At 39.4% G+C, this 20,471-nt stretch overlaps 1 protein-coding gene across 5 annotated transcripts in view; it reads right to left on the reverse strand.

The window, feature by feature from the left end:
* Positions 1–987: 987 nt before the first annotated feature.
* Positions 988–20,471, reverse strand: part of HIPK3 (homeodomain interacting protein kinase 3) — a 123,318-nt gene continuing 103,834 nt past the window's right edge. For 4 of the 5 annotated variants that reach the window (XM_006259490.4, XM_059722708.1, XM_059722707.1 and 1 more), the window contains exons 7-16: positions 20,148–20,307; positions 19,655–19,778; positions 16,845–16,966; positions 16,506–16,633; positions 16,235–16,396; positions 15,113–15,409; positions 13,024–13,164; positions 10,125–10,360; positions 8,891–9,018; positions 988–4,974 (exon numbers count right to left, since the gene is read on the reverse strand). In XM_006259490.4, coding sequence (XP_006259552.2) covers positions 4,498–4,974; positions 8,891–9,018; positions 10,125–10,360; positions 13,024–13,164; positions 15,113–15,409; positions 16,235–16,396; positions 16,506–16,633; positions 16,845–16,966; positions 19,655–19,778; positions 20,148–20,307 — 1,975 coding nt within the window. In that variant the 3' untranslated portion in view covers positions 988–4,497. The remainder of the gene's footprint in view (positions 4,975–8,890; positions 9,019–10,124; positions 10,361–13,023; positions 13,165–15,112; positions 15,410–16,234; positions 16,397–16,505; positions 16,634–16,844; positions 16,967–19,654; positions 19,779–20,147; positions 20,308–20,471) is intronic. The other variant, XM_019476840.2, reaches the window with a different exon arrangement.

Below are 20,471 nucleotides of genomic sequence, written 5' to 3' on the forward strand. Positions count from 1 at the left end.
ATGTTATGACAATTTGCCACTTTACACATAAGAAACATGCTACCCAGTACTCAGTAAGATGCATGCACCTTATGTACAAACTGCGTAATTCGTTATATGATTAAAGAAATAAATTATGACTTTTCAATAGAGATCAGCACACAGGATCTAAAAAGGGGATGGACTGCACTATCTGGAAATGTATGCAAACCCAGTATAGAACAAACCAGGGCTCCCACCTCTTCCCCTCAGCACACTTGCAGTTGTGTCAGTGGCCCCTTCTCTGATCCCAAAGAAGCAGTGCTGTGAGGTCCTGTTCCCTCTCCCAGATCAGAAGCAGGGATAGTAACTGGGGCTCTCTCCATATATCCCATAGTACAGGGGTGGTCAACCTGTGTCATGCATGCCACAAGTGGCATGGGCAACCTGTGTACCATGTGGCAGGCTAGCGAGGGAAGAGAGCACAGCAGGAGATAGGGAAGGAAGCAGAAAGCAAAGGAGCAGGTCAGGCAGAGGAAGAGGATCAGAGTGATGCTTGGGGAGGGTGTAGAGCTAATTTGTGGCATGCCTGTCACTGCCGCAGCAGAGAAGCCATATCTACTTCAGCAGGTGTGCATGTCAGGCCTATTACACTCTGCTGCTGCCACCATACGCAGAATCCCCTGTTAGGGTAGTAAAGGTGGGCACCACTCAGTACAACAGATCTTGGAGTTAAACACTCTGTGGAAATGCCTGGACCTTTTCACACCCTTCAGTGCTATTTTCTCTGGCTGTGTACTTAAAATATGGGCATCACTGGTTACTGTCGGTACTGTAACTGTACCAATTACCTTCAGTGCCCTTTCTCAAGCTTTTAATACACTTCGTAGTTGGAAGGAAAAGTTTTTAATACAAAGTTTATACGTGATTACATCAGAATACAAGACCTGGAGAGCCCTATGGAGTTGTATTGTCCATGCCTTAATCTGACCTTGAGCAAAAATAATGAAAATAAAAGGTACCAACAACTTCTTTGCTGCAATATATATTTTAATTCAAAGTGAATCTCGACAGTAATACACCATAAATTCTTATTTTGACACTCACCAAAATAGTCACCTGGAAAACCCGCTTTTTGTGACAAAGTACAGAAGGCTTGGTCACATTTAAATCACTGAGAACTAGAGAGAAATACTATCGCAAACTGTAAGAGACATTACATCCATAAAAATTTTTCCCAGTCCTCATATTGTAATATTGCACAGTGCAATTGCTACATGGCAAACTAGTGTAGCTTAGAAATCAAAAGCAAAAAAAAAGCCACAAATCTACAAATTATTAAACAGAAACAGTTCAAACTTAATAATCAAGTCTATATCATTGGGTATTTCTAAAACAAACCTTCCTACAGCTTGCAGTGTGATTTAACTTTTACTTAACACAAACCAAGTTAAAATTAGCAGTAAGTACAGAAACTTTAAAAATTAATCCAAAAAATTGTAAATACAGTAGCATAATTGATTAATAAAACACCCTGAATTAAAGTTAAAACAGAATACAAGGAATTCATATAAAAATAATTTGCAAATTAAAGTAGTATGCAAGTATGCACTTCCGTACTCACGCAGTGTTTTATTTAAAAAGGCATTAAAACAATAAAATGTATAAATGCTCCTTTGCTGGGTACCTTTTCAGCAATCCTGAAAACATTTCTAGACAGATGGCCCCAGGCACCCACACAAAGTCACAGTAACATCAACTGGGCTCTTCACAGATGCAAGAGTCCCCTTTCTTAGAGCATACTGTAGGATCTGGGCCACTTGTCATTACTCTGAATTTAGTTGTGGTAGAATCCTAAATGCTTTGTTCTCTGAAATGCAAATACATTTCTAATAATACAGTATATCAGAGCAGCAGGCTTAATTTGGGGCACACTACAGCAATTTTTTTGTGTGTTATAATATTGTGGCATACAGGTAAATGTTTCAATTTAACAAGCATATTAGCTTTTCCTCCTAAGCACAGGGAAAGAAAATGAAATGCATTACAGCAATGACGATTGCAATGGCCCCAAACAGAGATAACACAATATTGTTTGTTATCATGATACACAAGTCAATTAATCCTTTTGTGCTGGTGGTTCCTGGTGCATCCATTGCCTGCAATGAATTGAGCACCAAGAAAACTCAATTCCCAACACCAAGAAATTAACATAAGACAGGATCTGTTGGACCATATAGTAAAAGTTTGAAGTGTTAATGTGTATGTCCAATTTACTTAAGTATTTTCTTGACTCCATATACTTAGGCTTTATATAAGATTTCAAATTGATCAGGCTACCCTTAATTTCTAGTGGATACTTTGTATATACATTTATACTTGTATAAAATGCATAGAGTTGATTCCTAAAAACACTGAAATTTGTGGGAATAACTAGGTTTCTTCATTTTCAGTGTGATTAAAAATGTACTGCTGGTATTGGTTTTATGATCTAATACTGTTGGATTTCAGCTTTTATTATTTAAAAAGTAAATCAAATGTAGGCACATTTATTTCACTCAGACATTCATTAAATAAAACACTGCTTGCATTAGTGTAGTAAAGAAAAAGCCTACCAGTTATTAGCTTATTGACAGAGTTAAATTCAAATGCTTTGCACTCTTGTTCCAGTCAATGCTGCAGAGATTGTATTCCAGATTTTTTGTTTAAAAAAAAGTTAAGTCAAGCCTGCAAGATACAGCTTCTTAAGTGTCTACACAATGCCATTATGAAAACATAAAAAATTAAGTTACATTGATACATCCACTTATATGCAGTGATGAGCTCAGAGTTAATGGAGATAAAATACTGATGCAAATAACACACCCCAAAATAACATACGCAGTTATCTTCCATCATTTACAATATAGTAGTTACGACACTCCAAATATGAAAGCAAAACAAAAATCAAAACCCCAGCTTCTATTTCATGTAATTAGACGTATACAGAAATTAGAAGACTAAGAAAGAACTAGTTAATCACCTAATTTCACAGCTATCTGAAGTGGCAATCATTATATAGCAGCTTATCTATGATACATTCAAGATAAATGATACAATTTATTACTTGCCCATAAGCTAAAACACAGCCTCAGTTTAATACCTTCTTCAAATCCCATCTCTACACTACAGTATACTTGAGGTCTATGAAAAAAGTAGCTACCTTTTATAGGAAATGGATGATTAAGTCTTTGGTGCTGCAAAAGCAACTTCATTTGAACAAAACAAAAAACAAAAAAAGACACTTTCTAGAAAAAAAATGCAAAAAGCATGTAGTTTACGTCCCTGACGGAATGTATTAAATAAGCAAACACCCCCAAACAGGCTAAAACAAATACTATAATGTAAAAAGGCTAAAATCTCTCCCATGCATAAATGAAAATTGCACACAAAGAACTCGCATCTTTTCAAGCTTCAATAGTAAATATTCTGCTACTATTAAATACTGCATGGTTTGCTCAAGCTAAGATGAAACCACATCATGAATCAATGAGCATTTTGCTTTTTTCTTTCAAAATCTAGTCAAAGTCATGCCTACTACACCTCTAAACAAGTTATTAAATCCAATTAGACAAAAACACTTTGAAAATAAACTACTTAGATTGTATTGCAGTTCCATTTAACAGTATAAAATACTGTATTGTGTCTGTCACTACTCAATAGCTACTGAATCAATTTCTCTTAAGCACTACTAAATTCTTCTCTTGAAGCTAGGTCATTCTGAAAAATAAGACAGCAGAATTCAGCTACAGCAAAACATGCTGCCCTTTTGATAAGGAAAAACACCCAGTACTAAAATCATACCACACAAAACCCAAAATGAGCATTACTCTATCAAAAAAAAATCAGCAGATCTGAATTTTAAGTGCTGCAGTCCTCAACATTTATATATAAGTAATAACATTAACAACCTCAAATATTTAAGGCACTATGTGTGGAAACGGTTTACAATGCAGCTGAGATTATTAGAACAACATTTAAGAGCAATGTTTAGGCAATTTGTTTTTGCCCATGCAAAAAAGACACATGCAATGTGAAGAACAACAGCTCAACTTTTTAGATAAGTGACTCAACATTTAAACACCAAGATACATAATACAAACAATTTACTTGTACACTGTACTGCTGACATATGTGCATCTGTTGCTCTAGATCTGTACACTGAATGGCTTCCCAAATGTAGACGTGTCTTGCACTAGTTAGAAGGCAATTTTATAAAAAATAGCAGGAGCAAAACCAGATTTCTGCTCCCACAATTCACCTGTCTAGAGTTACTATATAAGAAGATAACATGACCAAAGACAAGTTATACCAAATGTGCAAAACACATTAAAAGTGAGTTTTTTTAAAGCTCAAGGTTGTTTAAATTGCACCCAAGTCTACATGATTCAAAAAATAATTTTCTTGTTGTGCCATGGCTAATATTTATTAAATACCATGTTTCTTCTCAAATCAAATGTTTGTATCATTGAGCTTCCTCAACATACTGTACTTGAATTCTCACATAAACGGATACTGGCTGAGTTTTGTTGGACTCAATGGAAATCCTGTATAAGCAGGTGATGCTGCAAAGTAAGAATGTGGTGGGAAAATTGGTTTGTATTGAGTCTGATGAATGGTTGGGGAAGGTAAAAGACGAGGATTTATGCCCACTGGGACTTGGTGAACTATGCCACTGGGATGAGATATACTGTACGTTGGATGCTGTAGTATAGGTCTTGAGGTACATGGTGAGGCTAAAAGGTGGGCTACAGGTGCAGCAGTACTAAGTGGTGCAGTTGGTGGATACGGAAGAATAGCAGGCTGTCCTCCAAGGTGTGTACTTCCAGATAAATGCGCATGCACTGTAGTGTGATTTGGACTTCCATGTGGAAGGGAAAATGGATGACTGGCAACACTAGCTGGGATGTATGCCTGCTGTCTTCGATGACCATAGTTTCCATTCCACTCTTGAGGCCCAGATCCAAAGTGCTGAACCTGTTCATACACAGAAATAGTTTAATGTTACTATTTGAGTATAAAGACCGTATGGGCTCATAATCTGGGGAAATGGGTTAAAATTAATAGACTAAAAATCAAGAAAATTATAAAATAGGAGAAATCAAATGCACAAACGAAAGGGGGAAAATACCAGCTATTTGAACAGTTCCACAGTTGGAAAATTTGAAGGTTACGAGAGATGATAAACAGAACAAAACTTATGGTAATGCTCTTGCAAATAAAAGTAAAAATGCCACATTGGGCTGGTTTAATAGAAATATCATACTTCACATGAGCAAGAGCCAACACTGGCATGGCATCAATTGGAGTGCTGCATTCGGTTTGGGCACCATAACAAGATGCAAAGAGAACAAACAGGAAAGACATTTTAGAGGGAAAAATAAGTGGCTTGGAAAAATATCTATGAGAGAGAACTAAGCAAACTGAAGTTGAAAGTAACAACCATATGAAAACATCATGATAGTTTACAACCTGTAGAGCAGGGATGGGCAAAACACAGCCCACGGGCCAGACCTAGCCCACCAACTGATTGTATCCAGTCCACAGGCCAGCAGTCACAAAGTCATGAGATCTGGCCTGCAGGGAGCCAGCAGCTCCAGCTGCTGGGTCATGCTGGGCATGTCCTGGCCCTTATTGCAGCTTATACCAGTTCCCGCCCTACACACTGCAAACAGTGCCAGGTGGGCACTTGGCATCAGCTGCGGATGTAGCCAGTGGATTGAGGGTGGAGATCAGGGTATTTACCTGGGTCTGCAGCTGAGGCTGCTGCATCAGCAACATCAGCTGCAGTCCCAGGCAGTCACTCCTATTCCCACTGGGAGATTTCTGGCAGCATCCACAGCTGATGCCTGCCTGCTGCTACTTCCAGCATGCAGGGCAGAAGCTGGTGTAAGCAGCAGAAGGGGTCAGGACACTATGGATCAGGGCTTGCTGTAGTTGCAAGGATGGTCTGGGTTGTTTGGGGGGGGGGGGGGGGGGGGGGGGGGGAGTAGAGGAAGAGGAAAGTGCTGTTGTTGTGGGGATGGACCCAGGGCAAAGCCATGATCCGCTCACTGCATGCCTGCAGAACCGGCACCCATCCCAGGGGCACAACGCAAGTGGATCACAGCTCTGTTCTACACTTGGGCAGGATGGGGCCAGGGCTGGGATCTGGGGGAGTGGCATTTGGGAGTGGGATGGGTAGGCAGGGCCAGGATCGCAAGGTGGCAACAGTGCAGTCCCATGATCCCAGCCCTGGCCCTGCCCGCCCATCCCACTGGGCACACCCCTGCGATAGGTGCCAGTTCTGAGGGCAAACGTATGCAAAGAGCAGATTGCCCTGGACCCTGGCCCCAGCCTGTCACCACCCTGCAATCCTGGGGTATCCATGGAGTCTGGCTCAGACCCGCCCAGGCAGGGTGTGGGCCCAGGTGGAGGGAATGAGGCTGCTTAGGGAGTTTTGATGAGCTGCTGCAGGGCAGTGTGCTGACCCGGTCCATGACAGCTCACCAAAACTCCTTATGTGGCCCACAGGCCCAAATAATTGCCCACCCCTGCTGTAGGTCAACACACTAATATTCAGTTAATCTCATTAAAATAATCTGGAGAAAACAAGCAGTAATGGGTTTCAGCCACAGAATCAAAAATAATAAAAATGTCTACAACTACAATAAAATTAAACGGTGAAACTATGTCAAGAGAGATGAGAAACTGCGATTTTTGGGAGTGGCAAAAGTTCGAGTCTGATCCTATCAGGGCTTGCACAGAATTAAATCTGTCCCTTCATGGAGATGCACAAGAATGAAACATGTGACCTACTGCCAATGTTCCCTCTAAGGAGTAGCAGTCCATGAGCGCGCCGCTTCAGTCTGTGAGTACACCACTTCGGTCCTGCCTCCCCCTTTCAGTTCGGCGTGGGACACTTACAAAAGGTAAGTTCCTCACTCTTCACCCCCAGGGAAGGCAGTGGGGCCTTGGGGGCTGGAGGGGCAGGAGCCTGGGAGACTGGAGCTGAAGGCTGGGGGGCTGGAGCCTGGGGGGCAGGGGCTAGAGGGCTGGATCCTGGGGGGCTGGGGCCTGAGCCTACCTGCCCCAAGCAAGGCTCCACTAGGGGCTGGAGGCTGGCGGGGGCTCCCGGAAACTGCTCCACTCCCCTGCATTGCCTCAGGGAGTGAGGAGGCACGTGGCATCAGGGCTGGGGAGTGGACCACTTCTCGGAGCCCGCGGAGCAGTTCCCCAGGGCCAGCAGAGCCCACACCAGCCCCTGCCTCAGCCTCCATCCCTGCTTTGCCTCACCTCAGGGTGGAGCCACTGCCTGCCCCGAGTGAGGCTCCTCTGACTCCACAGGCTTCACCGGCTCCGGGAAGTGCTACACTCCCCGGCCCTGAATCCACGTGCATCCTTGCTCCCCTTGGCAACGTGGGGGAGCGGAGCAGTTCCCCAGAGCCAGTGGAGCCCACGCCAGCCCCCGCCTCCGCCTAGGGGAGGAGCTTACCTTTACTAAGTGTCCCACGCTGCAACCCAGCTCCATTCCCGGCAGGTGCGCAGCCTGAAAAAGTTTGTGCGTGGCCAAATTTTTACTCGTGCGCAGCCATGCACGCGCACACCTTAGAGGGAACTCTGCCTAGTATGTTTTTTTCAAATCTGAACTACCCTAAGCAATCAGTAAAAAGACCCTTACTTGTATATAGCAAGCTTACATTTTGCCTTAATATTTACTGCTATTCTATAAAGAAGAAAAACCATGCAGGGTTTTGTTGTGTCCTACTACCCTAGATGCCTAGATATTAATAAAAAGGTTAATTTAGATATAGCCCAAAGTACAATGTTTAAAAGCGCTGAAACACAGTAAACAGTTTTCCACTATGAGTTAGGTCTTTGGCCACAGATGTGCCTGATGCAGTGTTGGAGGGTAGTGCTCTAAGTTACATCCAGGTATCCCTGGCCACAAGAGGCCTTTCTGGTAAGTTGAGGAACTGCTGGAACAGAAACATACATACACAATCCTCTTTTCTCCAGCCTTGTTCCCTACACTAAGGGAAAACTGCCATGCAACTAAGTATGCATGACCTGCATCATTCTTGGGCTTGCTGAGATGAGAAAAATTTCCACCTAACCAGATCTGCTGTTTCATGTTGCTTTGCACTGCTGGTGAGGGCAAAAAAGGTGGGGAAAAACCTAAAAATGTAGTCCCATGTCTCTAACTCCAGAGTATGCATACTTCAGCATTTGGATGGGGGAAATGGTAAAGTACAGCAAAAGCTCTGTTATCTAGCACCCATGGGAAATGGGGGATGCTGGATAACCAAATATACCAGTTATGTGAGAGGCATCTTTGCCTGGTCAGGCCACCACCCCTCCCGCTGCATCTGGTGCGCCAGGCTCTCAGTCCCTGGCATCAGTGTGCTGGGTGACAGGGAGGAGGGCCCTGCGCAGGCTGCTTTTCCCCGGGCTCTGGCCCAAAGTGGGACTCGGCAAAATCAGAAGTGGGACTTCCGGTTTTGCTTTTACCGCATTGACCAGCATGCCGGGTAATAGAGCATGCCGGTTAACGAAGTGTCGGATAACACGGCTTTTACTGTAGATTAGATTTTATACTAGGCTTTCTACTAACAATTTTTCAATGTTGTTTTTCCATTGCCTTTAAAAAAATTCAGCCTGTAAAATGATGGTTAATTCAGGTGTCTATTAAAAGTGAAAGATATGGCTGACGTGTACAGTAAGTCAGAGAAGTCGATGGCCAGGGTTTAAATAGCTCGACAGAACTTGGGCTTTCATTTTAACTTAGAGTCTGATTTTCAGAAATGCTGAGAACCCATTTAGCATCTTTAAAATGGTGAGTGTTCTATACATTTAGGAATCAGGCCCTCAGGCTCCAATATAGCAGAACAGCTTTAGGTTATGAATCTCTTACCTGACTGAAGTTTATATGTTGCTGCTGGAATGCTGATGCCAGCTTTTGCTGACGGTTCCCAATAGCAGAAGGCTGGTTTATTTTTCCCAAGGCAGATCGACCTTTTATAAGAGGCTGGCATGGGGCATCTATCAAAATATAAATGGGGCACACTTGCTATTTTGATATTAAGTATTTTAACTGTCCAAAGGCAAACCATCAATTGTTTTAGCTACTAATATCAACAATAGTCATATACTACAAAATAAGAAAACGATGAACTTAAAAAAAATTGAAAGTTAATTTTGTGCGCGCCGGGTCTGACCCTGGGTCGCTTTCGTCGCTCTGCACGCGGGCTGTGGCCAGCAGCCCGGGCAGGCCGGGTCGGAGAGGGAGGTCGCCGAGCTAGAATTAGGCACAGACACATAACGGTTGATTTTAAGATTATTTTACTTACACCGAGATGGTCGTGGTGTAGGCTGAGAACTTGCTTGAGTTGCGGTTACAACAGAAAACATGAACACACGTGGAGGTTGGAAGGCTCCACGCAGACAGAACATGAACAATCACGTGGAGCTTGCTAGGCTCCATGCAGACAAACTCCAGATGTCCAGGACAAGCGCGCATAAAACTCGTCGTTACGTCTTATAGTAGGCTCCGTTCGAAGACGGGAAGAGGTGGGCGGTGGATCAGGCCACCAAACCCCTCTGAGCGACACACAGGGTTTCTATTACCCTGCCGCACACACCCAGAGTCCCCACGAGATGGATGCGGAGTCCTCTTCGGCTTGGGCGGAAACTGCTCAAGCCTCTTATACGGCTAGCAGGCCAATCGCTAGCCGCCACATGTGAATAATTTAGAACTAGCCAATTGCGGAGCACAAATTTGCATGCGAAGAGCGGGAACTCTCTGCATCGTGCATTTCTGTGTTGCAAAGGAAATGCACCCTGCGCAAAGATCACTGCAAAGTGGCGGGAACACTCCCCTGCACGCGGGTTCTCTGCACAGCAGAACTCCTCCGTGCAACGAAGCGGTAAACCCACGGGGATAATTCTTAGTGCCGAAGCACACACAAAAAATCAGACCTTTGGGTCATGACAAATTTAGGACCGACCATTCAGGTAAAAATACATAATTAAATCAGAAAGAGAAATGTCTTAATTTTGTGTTTCATACACATAGCCATTGGAAGGACTGCTCAGATTACTACTCTTAGTTATTGATATAGAAGAGAAAACCAACAAAACTAGTTTACCTGTATTTACCATCTGCTCATCTAAATTTAATCTGTTTTCTATTCTCATTGGTGGCACCACAACAGTACAGACGGCTGGTTTGGTTTCTGGGTTAACTGAGGCTCTTGTTTCCGTATTTTGATTGGCGTTGTCTACAAAACTGCTTTCTACAAATGGGCTGTCATGTCCTGAACAATCAGAGGCTGGGGAGCCATCCACAGTATCACAGCCACTCTCTTGTTCATCATCTGACATACTATTAAAAACACAAGGTTTGCATTATTGCTTCCATCACATTCAAGATGACAAATTATTTATTCAAAATGTTTAAAAATAAATTCAAAGGCAAAAAAATTACATTTTGATTACACTTAGGGTATAAAGCTAAAAATCACATAAGCACAGCCATTACATGGAACTAAAAAGCCCAGAATCACGTTCCTGTCTTAACTGACAATTGTGACAAAGGTTGAAATAAGATTGTCCTTATGCAAATACTTTGGGTTTTTTTTTAAAAAAAATAGTGATACTTATGGTAAGTTGAATATCACTCTTGCCCCAGTTACTCTCCTCAAATCCATATTATTTTTTAGATGGTATCCTCACTGCACACATGCACGTTTATGCATTGCCATCTGACTCAAAGAATAAGGGCCTCCCCATGCTTTGTGCCACAAATAGCAGAGGAGACGCTTGGGAAAAAAAAAGTCTCCCACCTGAAGAGCTTTTGAGAGCCTTTATCTGACCTAAAGATAGTCACAGTTAAGCAGAGGAGCACAGGGAGATACTTAGCAATAACTACCAATTATGTGTAGATCAGCTCTGTGTTTCCAACTTGCTTGTTTTAAAAGATCTTATCCAACAAGAAACATGTCTTGTGCAGAATATTTTTTGCTTAGCTTTAAAAAAATTTCATTGTAGTTTTTCATACAAAATGCTTGATACTCTTGTGATTGGCACACAACCTTATGTAACATAGCAGAGCAAGGTCAGGGACTTCTAATTAACTAAATGTGAAATTGTGATGTTTGTGATAACTCGCTAAAATTAATGGTTTTGTTTACATATGTGGTTTATGGTCCATCCAAAATCAGTGATATCATAACTATGATAATACCACTAGATACTGAAACCTTATTTCTTCTGCTAGCTGAAACTGGATTTTGGCCATAAGCATTAAATATATATAATTTGTCTTCACACAAGTGGTACATCTACATTTTCATTTGTTAATAAGTGAAGGTTAATGCCCTGGCCAAATTGAGGGTATAGACATTTGTACCAATTGTATAAGGATCAAATTACAATGTATGTTACAGCCATCATTTTAAAGCATACAACAGTAGCAAAATTGTTGCAACTTTAGCTCTGTTTCATTCAGGGTCAAAGCTACAGCAAATTAGCTTGCTTGTCCTGCTACAGAAGCCTGAGATCATAGCTGTCATATTGTAGTAGCTGGTACACATTCCTCAGTGGCAGCTTCCCTTCCCACAACGTAAGTTAAATGTGCATACTGACAATCTATTGGTTCTTCAACAGAGTTGCAACCACACAATGCATCAAAATTCAGTTCTTGGTTGCTCAAACAGAAAAGAGGTAAAAAGATGCATAGGCTCTTAAACATAATGCCTCCATAAAGTTTTGGAACAACAGACATTACAGAAATATTATCATGGGCAGTGATAAAGCACCACTGTCATTAAGATGCCCTGACATTATAAAATCTAGTCCACACTTGTTTCAGTTATTTGGACTAAAATTTTAGGTCAGGCATCTTCCTCAGGTGTGAGGGGTGGAAGGGTCTTTTTTTTTGTTTGTCTTTTTTTTGTTGTTTAAATCCCAGCCAAAACAGAAAATAGTTAAAGTCTTTATGAAGATGAGACTAGGGAGAAAATGTTTTGCCCTGATTAAAAAATCCTTTCAGTCTTTTCTTTGGCAAAGATTTTTGGGGTGATATCGTTTATTGGATCAACTGTATAGCTGAGGAAAAGTCAGACAAGCTTTTGAATGCAAAACGTTCTTCAGTTCAGACTTCTTGCATAATTCCTGGACCAGCACAACTACAACATCACTCTAACCCTCATAATCTTTTCTTTGAACAGGTCTAGTGACCCCACATTTTGGGAGCAGAGAGTTCAGGTCCTCATGAAAATCCATTCGATATCCATCTCTGTCAAACACTGACATCTGCAACTGATGATACTGGGTACTGGCCTTTTAACAAATAAACTCACATGCAATGTTATGCTGGGTGGAAACAGGGGGAGGAAATTAGCCTTATTTGCTTTACAGAACAGAATTTGAATAATGTGCAATAAAGGAGGCCTAGGCCACAATGACCAATGAAGAGACCAATAAGCAAGTGCTCATTAACATGAGCATGGCTCATCCTGGACACTGAATGAAGTTGTGTTCCTCTAAGAAAAATATGCTGACATCATTAAAGACTTACATGATGTACATGCAATGGGAGACCAAAGCCCAATTGTAGAAGAAATCTTAATTCTGGCATTTTCTATTTTTGAAAGCTTGACTTTGCAAGCATAATATTATTCCTTTAATAGAGCTATTTGTTTATATATTATTTATACATTTGTATAAATGCCATTCATTTCAACACTAAGTTCAAGGAGATGACCAGGATTTCCCAGAAACAATTAAATTATGTTTGTCCCATGTACACGTACACACACACACAGGACAAACATTCAATGAAAATATGTGACTAAAATACATACTCATCAGAAATTCCTAAAAGTAGTATTTTTTCTCCAAAACATAATTTAGCCTGTGAAGTAAAGTGTCAATAAGTCTGGAATGGTCATCTACAACTTCCAACACCTTGCATTTTCAGGGCTTATACTTTATTTTAACACAAACTGAGGTTTATTGTAACTTGAAAATAATAAAAATTCTTACCTGTTGGGTCTCTTGCAAGGAGATGGACTAGACTGTCCGGAGGAGCTAGTGCTCAAAGTGCTGTCAGGACTGCTTAATGAACACACCCGGTCAATATTCAGAGTACTCTGGCAGGCTTCACAATCTAAGCTACCTTTACATCTGACACAAAGAAAACAAAATTAACACACACACAAATTCTACCTCTCATTCTTCTACTTACAATTAAACTTTAAATCAATATAGGCAGATCCTTAACCTGCTGCTTAACACTACAAAGGAAATGGGATTGGGCTTATAACCCAAAAGGTAAAAAGTAATGATTCTCATTTCTTTCTAGTATTCTATCCATAACATATTTTAAAGCTTCCTCAGGTTTCTTCAGAAACTTTGACCTATATTTTCAAACGTGGGAGCTTAAAATAGGACTCCTAAATCCATGTTTATATAAGGGTGGTTAATAAAAGTACTGAAAATTCACAAATGTTTTAAAATCAAAAAGAGAACTGCAGGTATACAGGTGCTTTGAGACCCAGATAACTTATTTTGGTATCTATATATGAATGGGGAAAACTTAGGCACCCAGGAAAAAGAAGTGGCTATAGGCCAGACCAAGTGATTCTGAACTGGGGCCCCATGAGATCCTTTGGAGGGTACCCCGACCTGTGAGGCAAGCACTGGCTCCTCCACATGGGAGGTACCCTGTGCCCATCCCAGCATCTGTGCACAATTCTCTGTGGACCCTCCCCACCAGATCTGGGAGCATGGAGGGGAAAACAAGCTGATCTGAAAAGCTCAGACCCCACCCCCTGGCAGACTCTGTGCTTCTAGCAGCATGCTCCAAGGGGAGGTAACCTTCACAAATTTTGTGCATTTATTTTCAGTTTTTGCACATGCTCACTACTGTACACAAATGGTAAAATGTTCTCTTTACCAAATGTGCTTCCACTCAATTTATACATACAAATGAACTTTTAATATTCCGAATTTAGTTTGCGTGCACAGGTGATGCGCAAATATTTTATGTATAATTCCGTTTCCAAGAGATTAACAGACACTATATGAAAACCTATTTTGAAATAGAAGACAAAAATTTGGGGTGCAATATGCCTGTTTACTATTTTCAGGTTCATAACTTGAACATTTATGGAACACTTTTTAATTCTCAGTCATAAGAAATAAAAGGAAATTCAAACAAATATGATCATTTTTATTTGAGTACCTGTAAATTAAGATGGAAAACTAATTTCTTTCACAGCTCAGTGAGAAAAAAAAAATCCTTTTGAGAACCAGGATCGATATACCATTTTGTTCCTAAATACTCTTTAGTGTAACAAAATAATTTCTGTGGGTAGGTGACTGTGGGTGTGTTTACACGAGACACTAACAGCACAGCAGACTAATTCTACTGTGTATTAGCGGGGCACTAACAATGTGCTAATGTGCTAGTGCACAGTAGGATTACTCTACTGTGCATTAGCATCACAAAAAGCATGCACTGGCACCAATGTGCAGTAGTGCCAATTACGGCACATTTAGTTAGTACCTGTTATTACAGATACTGAACTAAGTATGCCATAATTAGACTGCATTAATGCACGTGTAGATGTGTCCAGTGTATGCATATATGTATTCATAAATGAACATGGTAATGTTAGAGCTAGCTATCACATTTGCTTAATTTACTTCATGTACAAAAATAAATAAAACTACTCTGAGCTAATATTTAATGGTATAAATATACAAATAAATAACATATAAAAAACAATAAATTAAGAAAGCTTTTTTAAATCCATAAATATACCACACAGCTGTAGTTTATTTCAAAGCAAATAATGTTGTAAAAACAATGCTAAAATTTGGTCTGTTACAATGCACAGCTCACACTGGTTTCTAGAGCAGAATTTCAGAAGCAAGCCATCACATCCCAAGAAGATACTGCTGCAGAGTAACTTTTACAAAATTTCAGGTGAAAGTACACAATCATCCCTTTATTTTTAAAATCAAAATACTGACTACATATAGAAGCTGCACAGTTTTCTTTTCAATGCATATCCCTTATTACAAATAATAATTTAATGAACCTATACATATAGTCATAAACTCTTACTCTCTTAGTGAATGTCTTTGTCCTGTGTCTTCTTCATCTGTGTCACTACTGATGGTTATCACGCTGACTGCTGGACTCGGGGAATCTGCAATGATGATAGCCTGGCGCTGTTTGTTTGAAATAGATGAATCAGGGTCCTGCCTGACAGATGTTTCACAACAGTTCCTTTCCTGTCCTTCTGAGTTATGATTGTCCTGTGCTTCTATACAACTTACTCTCTTGACAGCCTTCACATTAATTATCTTTGGAGATATAAATGCTGAATTTTGAATATTGGTATTTTGTAATGCATTACTCCTGTGAAGAAGACATCTCATTAGACTTTTTGTGAAAACTCTGCATGAATGCCAAAAACTTAACCCTACTCTTCTTTCTCCCAATTTAAAAAAAGCAAACTAAAGCATCCACTTCATACATCAATGAAAGTAAGAAGTAGAACATAGCAGTGCGCATACACGTAAATACATTGTATGTACATTATTTTGGAAAGATCACTGTAAATCTTCCAGAAAACTAGTGCAAATCGCAAGCAGGGCTGTTTTGGATGCTGCAACTTAAGGTCCAAGGCTGAGTTTCTTTAATGAAACGTAATACAGTATGTTGAAAGCACTATTTTCTTATTAATAAAAGGAAGAGTGAAGAAACACTGAAAAGTCACCACAGTTATTTTAGCCACAGTCTGCTTGAAAGACTCTTACTTCCTTAATGTGTTTTGGATGCAGCCTTGCCTTAGCAAACTCTAGGAAAGGAGTCCAGTAGTGTAACAACCATCATAACTGTTCTTCATAGCCTTAGGTTTCTAAACATCCCAAACTAAAACAACCTATACCTTTGCAAACCATTTCTGTAGTGATGGGGTACATGTTCTCCGGTGAACAGCTGAAGTGTTTCTTGCTGCCAGCAAAAGAAAAACTATTCTTAAAACTATTCTACCCATATTATGAACATTATATATAATTTCTCTAATTCTCTGAACCTGAAAAATCCTCATGCACATAGAATTACAAACAACTAGTTAGGATTACCTCAATATATTTTAATTAATCATCAAAGGCCATGTAAGCACACACATAGGTTCTGAAAATATAATTTACACCAATCAAAAAAGTATCAAATACCCACCTGTTCTGACACAGTTTATTTCTCTTGGTAGCCACAGGCTGAGGCCAGACAACATGTGCAATTCCCACACTAATTGGCTGAGTTGCAGACAAAGTTATTTGATTGGTTAATAAAGGCTGTGGGATTACTGAATTATAATGGTTGCCATGAGTAATCACTTTCCTAGGGAGAGATAAGGGGAGTTATTAGTTGGCAACTGTTTCAATTAGATCCACATTCTTCCTTACACGTAAGAGCACAAAAGGTGCTCTACAAAAAAGTCTGAACTTACCCCCAGTCTCCAAGCCTTTGTGGACCAGCCACAGGATCAGAGGCTAGAGCTGTAGTAGAAGCAGCCACAGAAGCTACCTGTTGCCAAGCTGGAACCAATATTTGCTGAGTTCGATTAGACCACGTCTGCTGTGAAACAAAGCAGATTTCTTTAAGTAGCAAATAGTCTGTATTGGCTTTAACTACTTGAAACTCAGCAAAAGCACAAAAAAGTGATTACAACAGAAAACTTAAAGAACATAGTAAAAGCAGGCTTTTTTGGATACAGGGTGTCTTAAAGTTCAGTAACATAAAATTTATGATTGTTATCATTAACATTTACAATTCCACATCAACTAACCTGAGAAAGGATTCCTGCTCGTATCTGTAAGGGCTGAATTGCAGGTGCCTGTGTTACCAAAGGAACAGCATTATCTACCCTTACTGAGAAGCTAGTGGGCTTGCCATGGTTTCTAGGAATTCCTAGTAGGAAGGAAAAAAACAAACGAATCATACAAGCTTCATACAAAACATTACTATGAAGAAATTTCTGAGAATCCTGCAAACACAGAAAATAATTTTGCAAGATTTAACTAATTTTTCTAAATGCTTATAAATTTAATTGCGCTAATGACTTTTAACCCTTTCAAACTAGATTTATCAATCTTATACATCTTAAAAGGAGGTTTCAACTACTTTATACTAGTTAGTATGTGTGTAAAAGACCGCACAACAACTACTCTGAAAACATATATGATTAAAAAAGAGCCAGCAATATTTTACCTTTGGAAAATAAATTTACACTAGAAGCTTTCTTCCATGCTAAGTTTTTTAGCGATTTATTGAATTAATTCATAAAACTACCCTGTTTGCAGGACAACAAACAAAACAGGAGGGCCATTAGCTTACTTCACCATCTTTTACCAGGACTCCCACAGATCCTAATAGTCTCTCTCACATCCTACTTATTAGCTTTAGGTACAATGTTCCTATTAGATCCCCTACCCCCTAGGTAACACCACTCTCTCTAAGGAACCCATATACATGCAGCACCTTTTTCCTTCTTCAGTAAGGATCTAGTAATGGATTTCCTCTGTATTCCATAAAATCTTTGAGGGCAGCTCATCCCGGCCACTGTACATCATACTATGAACTGCTGCACACCCAGAATATTACAGGAAAAGCAGTCTAGAAAATACATATATTTTAATGCTTCATGGAAACTTTTTAATCCCTGCTGGTGTGTCATCCAGGTCAAACAAGCAAAGCATGCACTAAAATGCTTTAATATTTATTGTAATCAATTCTATGACTTCCCAATTAAAATAAAGAAGGAGATGGTTTATTTTTTAAGACAATGGTCTAATAGAACAGTTATTTTTTTGCAGTAGGCTCTTCTGCCAAAGGGAATATATTCATTTTGACTTCGGGTCTCACCTTTTATGCGTCTCACATTGCAGCTGATTGCCAAGTGATACATATATAGATGTTAGGGAATGATTGCCTAAGATTAAGAGTTTATCAAATCATTAAGAGCTTCTTTTTTATTCTTCATTTCTATCCATTGACGTTATACTTTTCAACAAGCCATCTTGCTATTCCAAGTTCTATGTATTTGGTCAAAGGCTTGGAATTTAAAAAGCATCAATGAGCAATTTTTTCCATGCAGCCATCTACAGCAGCAGCACCTTAACTCTGCCAAAAGCAGCAAGACTTAACACTTAGGATATTCTACAGAACAGCCAAGCAGGGAATGCTGTACCAGTGCCAAATAGCATTAAAATCCCTCTCCTGTCACCCATATGTGATGAAATCAGTATACTCCACTCCATTCAAGCTGTGCCTAAATCAGGACCTAAGTTTGGCAGTTAAGTGCCCTAGAGATTACAAAGATGACTTTTCCTGTACTAGTCCTTTTTCAAAAATCACTTTATTAACTCAGGTATTACTAAAAAGAGTAATATGCATATTTAAGAAAAAATAAATGTAGACTACCTTCGCAAAGCATGCGTAGGTTCCCATAAACAGGGTCCCATGTTTGTCCTATAAAAGGGGATTGCTTACCTATAATTAGTACATTCAGAAGGAAATAAGCTATACGTTTGGTGCTCATGGTCTAAGATACATTGTACTGTGAGTATCAAAGCTTTCAGAAATCTCTGGAACTCAATATGGAAGGGCTAGAATAATGTAGGCAGATAGAATAATGCTAATGATAAAACCTGCTGGCTCTGTCTCTAATAAAGGTCAAGAGTTCTTGGCCTCTTATGTAAAGGAGTTTCCACAGCCTGCATTTACCAGGATCCCTATGACTTTGAAATGATGAGAGAACTACAGAGGACTTCAAAAATCTTTTTTCTAACACCCATGGCGCACGTATTCCAGACATGGTGGCACTGCAACCTTTTCAGAGAAAGTAGATAAAAGAACAGAAAAAATTTAAACCCAAGAAGTAAAGACCACCCAAACTACCTTTTCTTTTTCATACTGGTAGTTATTTGAAATTAGAAATTGTTCTTCAAATTAATAGGTTGACTTTAAACAACACAAAATACAAAAGCAAACAGTTTATTCTACAGATACTAACTCTTAGACTAAAGATACTTGATAAAAACTTATCAACAGTAAAATCTGTGTTGGCATGATGCATTTGTTTGTTCAGAGAAACTACGCTCAATCTGTTTTATGTGTTTACAAAAGTGTTCATTATGATGGCATATGACCATTTTTCTAGACTAATACTAAAATATACTAAAAGTATTTTTCTCTTCAAATTTTTTTTAATCATTTCATATCATTATTTAGGAAATTCAATCAGTGGATCTTCAAAAACTGTATCCAGCTTTATCATATTACCTATACATTTCTCTAATTTTATTCAAAATATTCCCTGCCATGACTTGGCTTTCCATATCAAAGCATCTTCATTAGTGATATTAAAATAAAAGCTTCTGGCTTCCCAGACTCATCATTTTTATTATAAACTCTTAGTTTTGTAAGCAAGACTACATTTAGTTACAAGTGGGTTTCAGATTATTAAGAAACTGAGTTTTCAACATCAGAATTATAGTCCCTCAAATATAGTTTATAAGCAGAAATACTGACAAATTAATCAATAATAGAGTCTATATTTAATAATTCAAAAAATTAAACTCTGTGAATTAATCATACCTTGGATAGCTGGGGGGCATATAATCAGTGTCTGTTGAAAAGCATCATTGCAACCAAATTGAGCAGTTCCTGCCTGCAGTGGTATTCCGTGGTGCAAAACTGAATGAGCAGATGCAGTTAATGCCTGCAAGAGATTCAGCATGGATAATCAGTTTACATTAGTAAATGTTCCAATATTTTCTCTTGTGCACATACATACAGCTACAGGAAATAATAATTAATAATTAAAGTTTCAAAACATTTCAGAGTGAGGAAGACCATGGGACCGCTAGAGGGCACTACTGTACAAACAAAGTGCTTTCACAATGACAAGTCAAAACTTTCTAGCTTTAATTCTGGATAATATCAAGTTTAAACAAATTGAACAAAACAACATTAGAAAGAGAGAACCAAAGATATTTTGCTACTAGTGTCAAATGCAGTGATTTCTAAATTGTCTCCGAAATCAAAACAAAATACTAAACGCAACAGACTGAATAGCCAAATGTTTTACCTGACTCCTTACTGGGCAAATTTTGGTGAAGTTTGCAGTCAGATTTGCTGCACTGCATGAGGCAACTGGTCTCATAAGTGATGACTTATTGCGATTATTTATGTCATATGAATTTGATCTGCATTTGCACACATCCATGATATGAAAACATGACTTCACTCTGTTAAAGGAGAGAAAAGTTTTAAGTTGTTTTGACTAAAATGTCTTCTTATAAAAATAAAAATTAACTAAACAGCAAAAGAAAACATGGTTTCTGAAAACAAATTCATAAAGGGGACAGTACACAAATAAAATCAGGAGGTGTATCACCTTTCTGAAATAACA

This window comes from Alligator mississippiensis, chromosome 2, assembly GCF_030867095.1.
Source record: "Alligator mississippiensis isolate rAllMis1 chromosome 2, rAllMis1, whole genome shotgun sequence".
In the NCBI taxonomy this organism is placed as follows: Eukaryota; Metazoa; Chordata; order Crocodylia; family Alligatoridae; genus Alligator; species Alligator mississippiensis.